Source organism: Oryzias latipes, chromosome 16 (assembly GCF_053564925.1).
Source record: "Oryzias latipes strain Hd-rR chromosome 16, Olatipes_Hd-rR_3.1".
Lineage (NCBI taxonomy): Eukaryota > Metazoa > Chordata > Actinopteri > Beloniformes > Adrianichthyidae > Oryzias > Oryzias latipes.
The window spans coordinates 5,719,438-5,733,509 of record NC_136252.1 but is presented as its reverse complement, the minus strand read 5'-3'; the positions used below and the strand labels follow the sequence as shown (position 1 = coordinate 5,733,509).

General features: G+C 40.0%; 1 protein-coding gene across 1 annotated transcript in view; it reads left to right on the top strand.

The window, feature by feature from the left end:
* The first annotated feature begins 931 nt into the window (after positions 1 to 931).
* The window catches only part of ibtk (inhibitor of Bruton agammaglobulinemia tyrosine kinase), a 31,131-nt gene continuing 17,990 nt past the window's right edge, over positions 932 to 14,072 (top strand). Inside the window, exons 1-7 of the mRNA XM_011484859.4 lie at positions 932 to 1,144; positions 2,880 to 3,698; positions 3,847 to 3,943; positions 4,094 to 4,218; positions 12,557 to 12,667; positions 13,435 to 13,605; positions 13,703 to 13,820. Of these exons, the coding sequence (XP_011483161.1) occupies positions 3,375 to 3,698; positions 3,847 to 3,943; positions 4,094 to 4,218; positions 12,557 to 12,667; positions 13,435 to 13,605; positions 13,703 to 13,820 (946 nt within the window). The 5' untranslated portion in view covers positions 932 to 1,144; positions 2,880 to 3,374. The remainder of the gene's footprint in view (positions 1,145 to 2,879; positions 3,699 to 3,846; positions 3,944 to 4,093; positions 4,219 to 12,556; positions 12,668 to 13,434; positions 13,606 to 13,702; positions 13,821 to 14,072) is intronic.

Here is a 14,072-nt window from a genome sequence, read left to right as displayed (position 1 = left end):
CGCAGCAGGAATATAGATGAGAAAGGTGAACGGATGATGGTTTTCCATGTGGCGCTTATAGTCCAAGTCCCCTTTGCCTTTTGACCCAGCAAAAAGTCCCTTAGATGGGCAGACTGACAGGTGAGGTCAGACAGGAATCTCTTCGGACCATGATGCTTGCAGATGACACCGTGATCTGCAGTGAGCAGGTGGAAGAACATCTAGAGAGTTGGAGGTTTGCTCTGGACAAAAGAAGAATGAAGATCAGATGCAGGAATGGTGAGGTTACAGAGGAAAGAGGTGAACAAGGAGGAGCACTTTAAAGACTTAGGGTCAACTATCTACAACAGCCGAGAGTGTGTGAAAGAGTGTGTGTGCAAGCAGGTTGGAATGGGTGGAGGAAGGATTTGTGTGTGATGTAACAAAAGAGTGTCATCAAGAATGAAAGGAAAGGTGCAGAAGACTGCGGTGAGAGCAGTCATGTTGGTAGAGACACTAAAACAGAGACAGGAGGCAGCTGAAATGAAGAAGCTGAAGTTATCTTTGAGAGTGCCTACCATGACAAAGGTGGATAAAGGTGGAAAGATTTCATGTAATCCATGGACACCAGTGAAGATCACAAATCATTGAAGAAAAAAGGTTCAGAGCACTGTCTAGTCTAGTGGGTCTAGATGACCCAACTCCCAATGTTAAAGTGCCTAGGATAGCACAAGGGTTAAATGACCAGCCAAGAACGTTAATGACAACAGTTTTAACCCCTTTTGCTGTGAATAAAAAGAAACTTAAAAAATATTATATACTCTACTGTACACTTAAAATAATAATAACATACATCTATATTATATATCTATATCTATATAGATATATAAAGAATGCTGCTCTCTGCTCACTCCCACCCCAGTGACAGAAACAAACGGACCCACTCTCAAATCACGTAACGTCCTATGACGATTAACCAATAGAATTCCAGTATACAGGGCACTCTGACCAATCAGAAGTCTCGATGGAAACTAGTGTGTTTACCTAACCTGCAGTGTTATATTCAGGCCAAAATCGGCACAAGCAACGCAGTGGCTGAAGTTTCTGTATTGTAGTCATGTCACAGCGTATGTCCACCGCTAATGCATCCTCCTCTTTAAGCTCATTTCTCTACATCTAGCGAGAGGTAAGCGGACAAGAACAACAAGACATTTATTCCTCTGACGAGAGGAGATGCTAGCTCCGAGCTCTCACTGTCTGGGAAGCTATGATGATCCGGTTCTCTTATGTATATATATGCATAAACGAATGTAACTAGCAGAGCCACAAACACGGCCGTTAAAAAATGTTTTTAAACAACACGTTAGGATTTTCCCTCCGTTTTGCATACATACATTGTCTAAAATGACATGACGCAGCTTTGGCTGGAGGAGGATCTAGTCTGTTAGCTAACGTTAGCTTGACTGGAACTTCTAGGAACACGATCAAAGAAATTGATTTTATTGAGTATTTAAAAGTTCAAAATATTTAAGCTTATGCTGTAGGCTATAATACCAATCATATGTGACATCGCCAGAACATTACATAACACTCAGCCTTAGTGCGTCGTTGGCTCTTTCCCCCTAAGGGCTACCAGATGTCAACCAACCAATGTGGAAACAGGAGGATGTTTGTGTCGAAAGGTAGAGCAGTCAATCTTTGGAAAACTAAAACACCCAACATTTTTAGTGGAATAAAATACATGTCAGCATAAAAAGTTTATTTACTCTTCTGTTTAGGTGGACAGCATAAAGGGCAGTGAGCTTAATCTACGAGTGTGAAGTTTGACAAAAACCTACATTGTAGAATAAAATAAAACTTTATTAATCCCACAATAAATTAACTTGTTACCATAGTTATATTAAATCAGCAGATGGAAAAAACAAAACAACTCTCAAAATACACATAGAAATGAATAGCAAACGTTTTTGTCCAGTGTCTGTGAGGCACTGTAGACTGAAGGGGCTCCTAAGTGCACCCATGGTTTTATGCAAAGCTTGATGATAAAGAGATTATGGATCCGGTTTCCATAACATCCTCCACTCGCCCACTACAGTCAGAGACTAGGGTACATCCCAGGATGGAGCCAGATCTCTGCACCAGTTTGTCCATCCTCTTCCCGTTCTTGTCATCTGCCCTCCTCCAAGAGGCTCACTCTGTAGAAGAGTGCGGATGCAACAATACAATCATAAAAAACTCATTAAGGGTCCTGCAAACTCTGAGGGACCACAGTCTCCTTAGCCTCTCCTGCAATTCCTGGTTGCTCCTTCTGCTGTATATTAATTGTTGCCAAGCAACAACAGCTGGTGGTGTAAACGAAGCACCCACAGTCCACGTCAGATCCAGATGTTTTGGGGAATAGTCCAAAGAGGAGTAGCAGGCATGCCACCGTATCAAAAAAAAGATTAATAAGAAGATAAAACAATACAAAAAACCCTACAAAAACAAGTAAGCAAACACGGAGGTATTGTAACTGACGGCCTACCACGATATCAGAAAAAACAAAACAAAGAAAAACCCGTTTTAACCCCACTATTTCATTTACCAGCCATTTTCCCACATTTTGAATAAAGTCTGGGGTTTATTGCATCTACATCACTTCAAAATAAAGTCTTGAAACTGCAAGACATCAATAACTTTATACGACAAGGAACACGGGATGAAAGTTTGGCTGAAATTCTCAATTATTTAATCAAGACTTGTTTTGTGTCCTTTGTAAACTTTAGCAGGTGCTCATGTGCTCCTCTTAAAATATGTTGGATTGTAATATATCTCTGTAGACTCATGAAACGACTTGATATGATTTGACTTTAAGGTGTACAATTGTTGATTTTATTGCGTTTAATATCAATAACATTTGTGAAAACGTTTTTCCTCCTCAGGTGAACTCTACAATTATGGCGTTTTAAAACAGAAAGGGATCCTTTGGGGGGAAGGAGGCCTTTCCCCTCAGGTTTGGTGGACTGTTGGATCAGAAGGACTACTGGTTGTTGAAGTTGTTGCATTTTGTAAATGATTAGGTGAAAATACTATTTTTGCAAGTTCTGAGATAGAAATTTTTGTATAAAACACATGAAATTTTGTATTTATTGAATTTAGGATGTCATTATATGCTGCAAGCAGCATTGTTTATTTTCAAACCTCGGTCAATATGGTGGACTGAGTCAAGTCCAGCTAAGGCCCTGGGGTTGCTAGGGTGCAGTGGAACCTCAACACAGGCACGATTCTAGCACTCCAGATCATCTCGACTTCTTCTGTTCCTAAACCTCACACCACACGTTTTCGGTGGGGGTTGGAACTGGGGCTGGTGGATTTGTCTGAAGGACTTTGTAACAGAAGGAAAGCGGTTTCACAATAAAAATTAGTTGGAGGCCAGGATGAGTCTGGCACCAGCAGACTGCACCCCCAAATGCCGGTCCCAACAGCACGCAGACCAGGTCATAGCTGCCTTAACTGGGGGGTCCGAGAGGCAACTCAAGGCGTTTCTGACTTCATATTGTCACAATGCAACCACCCTGCGCGACGCGTTTGGCCGCACGGCCCTTCACCTCGCGGCCTCGCTGGGAAAGAAAGCGGTGCTGGAGTGGCTGCTGGAGAGCAAGGGGGCAGACCTTATGGTAAAGGATAAGGAATCTGGCTGGACTGCTCTGCATCGCAGCGCTTTCTATGGACAGATTCACTGCCTCACATCACTCATCAAGGTATAGTTCATCTAAAAAGCTGTGCTATTCAGTTTTGTTTAGAGATGCTCTTTTTTCTTCTCTAACAATAAATATAATGACCAAAACATTGTTGCTTTATTGTCACAAGTGGAAAAAATGATGAAATATTGTTTTGCTTTGGTTTTAGCATGGTGGACTTCTTTCCACCCAGGATAAGGAAGGTTTCTCTGTCCTGGACCTGACGATGAAGGACCGACCAGCACATGTTGTTTTCAAAAACACTGGTAAGGAAAGTAAAAACCTTTTAGTTTTTGCTTTTGTTCCGTTTTTTCACTTCGTCAAATCTGCAAGTTGATCTCCCTGTAGAGGTTAAATCTTGATTCAGTGTCGGCATCGTCTTGGTTACATTGGTAATAGTGTTTTGTTCACTTCAGACCCAACAGAAGTGTACACGTGGGGAAACAACACCAATTTTAGTCTCGGTCACGGCAATCAGGAGAGCCGGCAGCACCCTGAGCTTGTGGATGTGTTTGCCAGGTCTGGAGTTTACATCAAGCAGGTAAGCTAACAACCCACTGTTGCTGTGTCATCTCTCAGGAGAGTGGGACTCATTATTTCCTACAGTGAAAAACCCACACATACATTGGTACCTCTCTTATCACACCTCATGCTACAAGACAGTACCAATATGTGTGACATCAAACTTGAAAAAGGAAGGAAAAGGTTGTGCATGTATACTGTAGATAAGTCACTTGGGTAGAAAAACACTCCCTTCCCATGAGCGCAGCATTACATAACCATCCCTCAAGGGTGCATCAGCATGTTTGAAAAGGCTTTTTCCCAAATGGTTGACTCCTATTGGCTTCTACCTTTAAATACACAGCTGTGAAAATAGTGGGTACAGTGTGCATTTTGAAATTGTAAACTATTTGTACAATATGCATACTCATACATACATCTGTGTGTGTTTGTTTGTGGTGGTGGTGTGGTTAGCGCTGTGGCCTCACAGTAAGAAGGTCCTGGTTCTCTTACCAGCTTGGATGCAAATGTTTTTGATGGGCTGAATGGAGATTCTCCATTCCCCTCAGGAGTGGCTGTGAGTGTGTGGTTGTCACTACGTTTGTCTATCTGTAGGCCTGCGGTGGATTGTTGATCTGTTAGTGTGTCGACACCTTTGTGCTGCTGAGATAGTTTTAAAAGGAAGTTTATATAATGGATGCGTATAATCTTAATTTGTGTTTTATATGACCTTATTTTAAGATGTTTAAATGTACAGCATTACACTGATGTATTTTCTCTAAAAAGCTCCTTTCGCTGAATCCAGGGGTTGATGTGCAACAAAGTTTCATAGAGCATATCTGATATCATGACCAAACAATGACCCAATGTCCCTGAGTGTTCTCTTTGTCTTCCCAACTCAGTGCAACAGGTGCTTGAGGTTAAATATTAATTCTATAATGGCGTGTTTTTAATTAAATGACTTGCATTGGCGTGTATGCATGTGTATGAACGTCCACATCAATAGACACTTTGGGAAACATCCTCACTCTTTATTCAGGGCTTGATGGGAGCGATGTATTAGTAATGATGTTTGCTTTTCCACTTGTGCGCTGGCCTTCTATTGATGTAGTGTTTTACTGTCAAGTCTTGGCTGAAGGAAATGGAAAGACACAGAGCATGCCCTGTGGGGTCAGGGTTAAAGTCCCAATTGTCTTTTGATCCATTTTCAAAGCGTTCCCAGAGGTCTTTTGGTTATCATTATGCCATTTTTAGGCAAACTCAAAAACCTGTGTTGTTTTCTAGGACATAATTTCTGCTGAGCGGCAGGACTTCATCAGAAATTGGCCTCTGAGTTGTGGGCGGGACATTTAGTGCAAAAGTAAGCCTCTGCTTATTTCCCATCATCCCTTTGTTTACACCCTCTCCCGCCTTAGAACCCCAAGCTAACATTATTGGTGCAACAAAAATGGCGAGCAATTTTGGAGCTATCCAGCTGAACAGTTTTTAGCCAGTTGCCAGCTCAGACGAGGAAAACAAAAACTGTAAAGGGTCTATTTATTTTGCAAGTGGATGTACCTGGATTGGAGCGGAGCAGGGAGCTTTTGGCCTGTCGGTTATAGATTCTACATAACTACAAGCTTTTATGAAGGGATATTTATGCCACCACGTTGCACACAAAACTTTCTAAGTTGCAAATGAAAATATTAAATATTTGCTTTCAAATTTCTCTTTTGCTTTCAGCTTTATTTTTTTGCTTTCAAAATTTTTATTTTTGGTTTCAAAATCTTTTTTTTTCCAGATTTTTTTTTTGCTTCCCAAAAATAATTTTGCGATGTCAAAACAAATGTTTTTGCGTGTGTCTATCTTGCTTTTTTCCTATCTTTGATTTTGCTCCCATAAGTTTCCGTTTAGCGTGACAAAGCTGCCATCATACAGCTGCTGATTGGTCCAGATTCTAACCAATCAAATTGCCGTATTTATCTAACATGGTGTCCGCTACTGAGGCTCAGAAGCCGTTCCAGCTATTTTTACCCTCAATTTTGTCTCTTTGGATGAAAAAGATTTCAATTTTAATCATTTTAATAATAACTCATCCTTTCTTTCTTTTTTAGCATTGATTAATTTTTATTTATTCAGATTTTTAAATTTATGGCTGAGGATCTCCTGAAACTGTTAAGTGTATCTGCTGACACTATGCTAAATCAACAGGCTTGTGTGTGATCTGTAAATCTCCCGGAGCAAAATATTGATAAAAAGTTTGATATAGTTTCTTTAAGATCTTTTTGTTAAATAAAAACAATAAACGATTTAAAGCACATATTATTTTATGCTGCACAAATGTTTTGGAATAGATTAACAGCAGTAATAAGCAAAGGAATGATGGCTCACCGAAGTAGACTCAATGTATTTAACAGAAGAAGCATTTTTTACTTTTACGTTAATTTTCATAGTGTGCTTTTGTCCAAAGCAAAAGAAAGTTTACTCATGATAAATTCTATTTTCTCTTCATATATCAACATTTATTGATGAAAATAAAACTACAGTTCAGATATAAATCTTAATGGTAATAAAATCTTAATTCCTGCTGGTCGGAGTCGGATGAGTCCAGAATCCCGTTCAAACAGAATCGACACAAAGTCCAAAGTCCATGTCTGCCTCCAAGTACCGTCAATATGAGAAAGAGACACCTGATTGGGTGGAATCTGGACCAATCAGCACCTGTTTGATGGCAGCTTTTTCACGCTAAACTGAATCTTATGTGAACAAAATCAAAAATAAAAGCGAGATGAGGCACTGAACGCATACGAAAACAATTGTCTTGCAAACGCAAAAATATCTTTTGACAGCAAAAAAAAATTTTGAAAGAAAAAGAAAAGTTTGAAAGAAACGTTTTTGAAAGCAAAAATAAAGAATTTGAAAGCAAAAAAAATTTGAAAGCAAAAAAAAAAATTGAAAGCATTTTCATTTGCAACTTAAAGTTTTGTGTGCAACGTGGTGGCAGAAATATCCCTCCATGAGCTTTTTTTAAACAGCAGTTTTTTCGTCTGCTCCTGATCCCCTGCAATTTAAGGAAATAATATAAATGCAATTTAAATCTCTATATGGCCTCTATCTTGAGAAAAATGCTACAAGAAACGTCTGAAACATGATGTCATTGGAGTGAGTTTTTAACCAGTTCAAACTGGTTACAGTGCCTTGCGAAATAATTCTTCCCCCATTCCTCCTTGCAAAACAGCTGGAGCTCAGTGAGGTTGGATGGAGAGCGTTTGTGAACAGTTTTCAGTTCTTTCCACAGATTCTGAATTGGATTCAGGTCTGGACTTTGACTTGGTCATTCTAACACCTGGATAAGTTTATTTGTGAACTAGTGATGCACAATAATGACTTTTTACAACCGATACCCGGTATTTTCCTGCCTCTTGTAGCAGATACTCAACCGATAGTTTTTAAAATACTTGAGAAAAAATATTAGTAAGTAAAAAGTAACAGCTATGGGCTCTTCTATATTCAACAAATTTGCAGAGCTAGTTTTACCTGCAAATTTGTTGAACAACAGATACAAACACTTTATTTGCCTTTTCAGTCTGTCATACATCTGTGAACAGAGAAAGTGCATTTCAGTGGTCAGAACAAATACTAAGACTTTAACTTAAATACCAATGTAACAAGAACATTTTTCAATACAAATAATCCCTGATATAAAAATGTGCTAAAGAAATAGTTTAATCTTAAAGTGCAAAAATTATTGCTTTATTGCAGTGCAAAATAATAACTATGAGGTTTTTAACTGAAGTGCAAAATAAATGGTTGCTCATAGAAATAAAATTTTCAAAAACATTCAAGCATTTTACAAACCGGAATGACAAAAAGAAAAAAAAACACCACAATTACATTTCATTTTCTGTTCTAACTGTGGTTTGGATCAATGGGACATTTTTCCTGACACCATGTAGCATCTCTGCTTTCTAACAGGTCAGCTGTTGATGTTTTCATCCAGAACATTTGCAGCAGAAGAAAAAAACTATCAATGCTAGTGCAGGACGCTGACCGCTATTTCCATGCAAGCCCCGCAGTATTTTATTTTATTTTTCCAGAATGAGCGCTAGCAAAGACAGCAGCTTCATGTTCTTTCCACGCATGGCGGTGGTGAATTTTTAAATAGCTTGTGAGAGTTGTGGTGTTAAAGCTTGACCTTTTTTCCCTCTTTGTGACACTTCTGTCGAACACATTTTGCAAAAAGCGAGTGAGTCACTTATGGAGTCCTAAACTGTTCATAATTAAATAAATGATCTCATGCAAATTCAAAATCAACCAATAAATCTCTCATAAATATATAAAAATATCATGAAATTGTGAAAAACTTGCTCACAGACTTTAAATTAGCCATTATATTATTCAATTAATTTCATTTTGCTTTAAAAACATGTTCATTATTTTTAAACAGTATTTTAAAATATTCATTTTTTATCATTTATCATGTTGAATTTTACTATAATTCTGTCTTTTTTCTGAAACTCTGATTACAAATTGCACGGTGGCGCAGTGGTTAGCGCTCTTGCCTCACAGCAAGAAGGCCCCCGGTTCAAGTCCCGGCTCGGGGACGTGAAAAACAGTACATCAATGGGGGACCTTTCTGTGTGGAGTTTGCATGTTCTCCCCGTGCATGCGTGGGTTCTCTCCGGGGTCTCCGGCTTCCTCCCACCATCCAAAAACATGCTTCATAGGTTAATTGGCAACTCTAAATTGTCCATAGGTGTGAGTGCGGGAGTGAATGGGTGTGTGAGTGAGGACATTCTACCCTGCAACAAACTGGCGACTTGTTCAGGATGTCCCCCCTGCCTTCGCCCACAAGTGGCCGGGATAGGCTCCGGCAGCCCCGTGACCCCAAAAGGGATAAAACGGTTAAGAAAATGAATGAATATTTTCCAAAGTATCTGTTTTTATTTCATGTTGCTGTTTTTCAGAATGACTTATTAATTTCATGAGGACCTTTTTTCCAGCAGAATGAGTCTGTCTGTCAATCAAACCAGACAAGGCGGAGACACTTTTGTGATTGGCTACTCCTTTACTCAGACATAAGCAGCAGCACCTTAACTACATCGATCGAAGATGCTTCACCAAACGTGACGGAGCAATGCACACTCCTCAACACTAGGGGGAGTATTATGGAGAGAAATTAGACTCAGTCGGATTTGTGCGTGCGTAATTCTTGATTTGTGCGTAAATTAGGATTTGTGTATGCATTTTCTTGCTTTGTGCGTGCGTAAATTAGGATTTGTGCATAAATTTGGATTTTGCGTGATTTGTTACTCACATAATACGTTTTGTGTATAAGTTAAAAATATATAAAACGAAAAAAATACAAAATGCAATTTACGTATGCACAAATTAAGATTACAACAGCTTGAAACTACTTACACACACACATCCATAAAAAACACGCACGAATCCCTTGTTCCACACACAAAGCCAAAGTTACGCACGGATCTACCGTGAGACTGCCTTCCCTTCTAAATGTATTTCCTGCAGTGGGTGTAGCAGGGCTTAAAAAACTTTAAAGGAAAATAAAAATTATTATCTGAGAATAGGACGTTCACTTTTAAACGCTAATATATATATTAAATGTATATTATTCTCCGAGACACCGAATTGATACAAAATGCGTAACAGGAATGACCAGTAGGGGGCACTGTTTTTTTTCTTCCGGAAAAATCAAAGGCAGTCAGACTGAGAGAGTCACGGGAAGAATGGCGGCCCATCTTGGTGGTCAGCGCCCCGAAGTAAGTAGCCTCTATGTTCAACACTAACATCTACTGTCTTCATGTATTGATTGAGTCATTGTCTGGATACGTTTAGAAGGGAAGGCTGATAGGAAAATTGTGAGACGTGAAAACAGTCTCACGGTAGATCCGTGCGTAACTTTGGCTTCGTGTGGGTGTAACAAGGGATTCATGCGTGTTTTTTAAAGATGCGTGTGTGTAAGTAGTTTCAAGCTGTTGTAATCTCAAATTGTGCATACGTTAATTGCATTTTGTATTTTTTTAACTTATACACAAAACGTATTATGTGAGTAACAAATCACGCACAAATCCAAATTTATGCACAAATACTAATTTACGCACGCACAAAGCAAGAAAATGCATACACAAATCCTAATATACGCACAAATCAAGAATTACGCACGCACAAATCCGACTGAGTCTAATTTCTCTCCATAGAGTATGCACCACAACACATCCACAGTGTTGCCAGAAATTGGGTAGTTTTGGTTCTTAATTTGCGGACAAAAATGGCTTTGGGCGAGTGTGCATAATTCAGGGGATTTTGTGGTTGGTCCGGCGGTTCTCATTTTCATGTGAAAATACAGTAGTGGTCTAAGCTAGGTTGGGTAGCTGTTGGAGTTCCACTAGGCTTCTATAAACTAAAGTTCCATGAACGCACCACGTCGGATGTGGGAGGAGCTACCAGCTAATGTTTTTAGCCTGATAGCCACATGGAGCGGTTTCTGTGTTTATCTCACTTACAATGCATGGATGCACAATGCACATGGAGAATGTTAAGAGATCATGTTTATTTATTTTGAATAGTTCTACATGATAACAAAGTTTCCATGTTTGAGTTCATGAGATCATCCCAGAGAGAGGCTCTCTTCAGCTCTTGCACTGAAACTACGTCTTGATGATGGCCGTCGCAGCAGTTTTTTCCATTTCTATCAGAACGCGCAGCGCAAAAGTGTGTGTGTGTGTGTATGAGCGCAAGTTAAGGGTGTGTTGCTCAGTTCACCAGAAAAGTAATAATAAAAAATGGTTTCCTCTGAAAGAACAGAGACTTGTTCTTTTATTAACCCGGTCTGGAGGCTCAGAGGGTCCAAACGGGGAAGTGAACCCCAAATCAAACCCCGGATCTCCGATGCGTTTATGACCAGGGTCAGAAACGTCATCGCAGGAAACGTTCAACATTTTCCCAAAAGGGAAAAATAAAATCAGAGGACCTGATTTATAATCATTGTCTCAATGAAAATAGGTGGAGGTGTGCCACAGAACCTGGTACTAGAGCTGGCCCTGTGATTTAGATAGTCTCCTTTGCAATAGTTGTTTGCTTTCCCCTATGTAGGGTTTGTTACAGTCCTCACTGCTGTGGGTAGAATAGGCCACATTATTCTGCTGGGCTGCACAGTGGCGTGGTGGTTAGTGCTCTTGGCTAACAGCAAGAGGGTGTATGTGTGAGTTTTCTCCAGGCACTCCGGTTTCCTCCAAAAACATGCCTTATAGGTTAGTTGGTATCTCTAAATTGCCCCTGTGTGTGTGATTGTGTGGCCATGGGACAGACTAGCGACCTCTTCAGCTGAATCCCGCCATCGCCCAACAGTAGCCGGGATAAACTCTGGCAGCCCTGTGCTCCCGTAAGAGACAGCAGGGTAAGAAAATAGATTGATAACTCTGTTGTAGCTCTGGATTTTGTCCTTACGAGTGAACCAGTTAAACTATCGAAAAGTTTGAAATGTACCAGGATGCTGTGCTGTGAACAGTCCAGAGATATAGAATGCAATTCTCTTTTGGCGTTTGGTCATCTTGTTACAGTTTCTTGTGATCTTGGGATTTGAAGAAGGTTTCATTTGTATCTCTGGAATAATCAGGATGACATTTAAAACCCCTTATAAGGTTGTTCCCAGAATCCACAATTGAGTTTAAAGTCTTCAGTGAGTGGTGTCTGGTCCATGTGTTAATATAGCTGATGTGTCATGCTCTTTGAAGCTCTCAGTTACAGTTTGAGTCCTATGAATCCTGGCGTTGTTGTCTCTGAATATGACTGTTCCATCAGGGGTAAAAATAATCCATTGATGTGATAACTTTATTATTCAGCATGTTCCCGTAGTCAGCTGAGAAGTTTCTTTCTGGGACATCAATGTCGAGCCTAAGCTGACCACACAGTAACGTCAGGTCATAGTCCTGCCCCTACATGCTGCTTTTATGTTTGTACAGTGCTCTACCTCTGTGGTCATCACTTCACTTGTTCCTCTACATGTGCTCTTCATCCTGGAACTGAGGAAATCTGGACACGGATGACCTGTTTTACCTGCAGCAGAATTCATTTTGCTGAGGTGCCAAGAAAAATCTATTCCATTTGTCGTTTTTTTTCCCACTTTGATAGCCTTGCTGATAAGTGGTTTGCTTAGAGCAACACTGTTCAGGCCTAATACAAAAGGCTCCTCTCATTCACTGATTCTTTAAGAGACATCATCAAACTGCACCATCATACCCCTCCCAGACATTGGATGAAGACATTGAATGGGATCTTTTTAGCAGATGTTTGTGCTGTATGTGTTGTTGGTAAAAAAAAAGTAATTAAAGCATTGTCTCTTGACTCTTTGTGTTGACCCCCCCTCCTCCCCGTAGGTGGTGCTGTGTAAGTTCCACTCTGTGTTCCTGTCCCAGAAAGGCCAGGTATTCACCTGTGGGCATGGACAGGGAGGAAGACTTGGCCATGGAGATGAACAGACCTATCTGGTAAGATTTCTTCTTTGTCAAGACTCCAATGTGTTGAAATGTTCAGTGTGTGCAAATTTTTGCTTTATATTCTTAATTTCTTTTTGGTTTGAAACTTTTCATGACTGCGACATTATAGATGGAGTGTAGAAGACCTTCAGTTTTGAAGTGGTATTCTTTAGACACCCCTAACCTTTCTACCACAGTACAACTTATAATAAAGTTAGCTTTGAAGGATTCTGGGTAATATGGGGATGAACAGTTTCTGTCTATGTGCCATTATTTTAGCGACCCTCTGTTAAGTGATCATTTATTGTGTGCTTGCGTGCAACTTAGAAAGGGGACTGAAAAAGAAGGAAAAAGATTTTGTGCTTTTGGTTTAAAACTGAACTGTTTTTCTGGGAACCTTTAGGTATCAGACTAAAGGCCTACAGGGAAATGTGCTCATGATTTATTCTGAGTCCGATCCTGATGTGACCTTTGTGATGATTGGTCATTGATCAAAAAAAGTTATTAAAACCCATTTGAACGTCTACCATTTAGAGCCTCAATGCTACTGTGTTTGACTTTATTTAAACCTTCAGAGCCTCATAAACTCCATTTGATGATGCAAATCTAATAGAGCTGCTTGTTCGCTACATTAACAATGAGGTTTCATGAGGGTTTGTATGATTAATAGCGGTGGTCAATAGTTTACTGCTAAGCTCTCAGGTATGGAAAAATGAGAAACCCATAAAGATAACTATCCAGAGGCTGTTGTTCTATTGTGCTTTTACTTTTGCTTCCAGGTTCCCCGAATGGTGGAGGGGCTCATGTCCCACCACTGCTCCCAGGTGGCGGCGGCTAAGGACCACACTGTGGTGTTGACAGAGGAGGGCTACGTTTACACCTTTGGTCTCAATACCTTCCACCAGCTGGGCTTGACTCCTCCTCCAGCCTCGGCGCATGTTCCTAAACAGGTGGAAATATAACCAACCTATTGTGGAGCGAACATAACCCTTTCATTGAGGATTCAGATGTTATCCCTTTCCATCGCACTTTGTCTGATCTCTATAGGTGTTTGCTAAAATGCTAAAGGGTAGGATGGTGACTGGAGTTGCAGCAGGAAGGTTCCACACAGTTCTTTGGACTAGAGAGGCTGTGTATACCATGGGCCTTAATGGAGGACAGCTGGGTGAGTCTCTGCACAGAATTCTAGGCCAGCTTTCAGATGAATAACGTGATTAAGCAGTCTATTGCTGATAGGTTAATAAAAAAAGGGCACATTAAAGTGTTAATATTCATAGAGGATTAATATTAAGCTCTTGTTTGATCATTTATCAGTGGGTGATTGATGTGGACTTACACTTTTAAACAGTGTGTCATGGTTTAAAACACACTCTATATGCACAGATCTGTTTAGTAGCTTGTCTAAAATTTATATTCA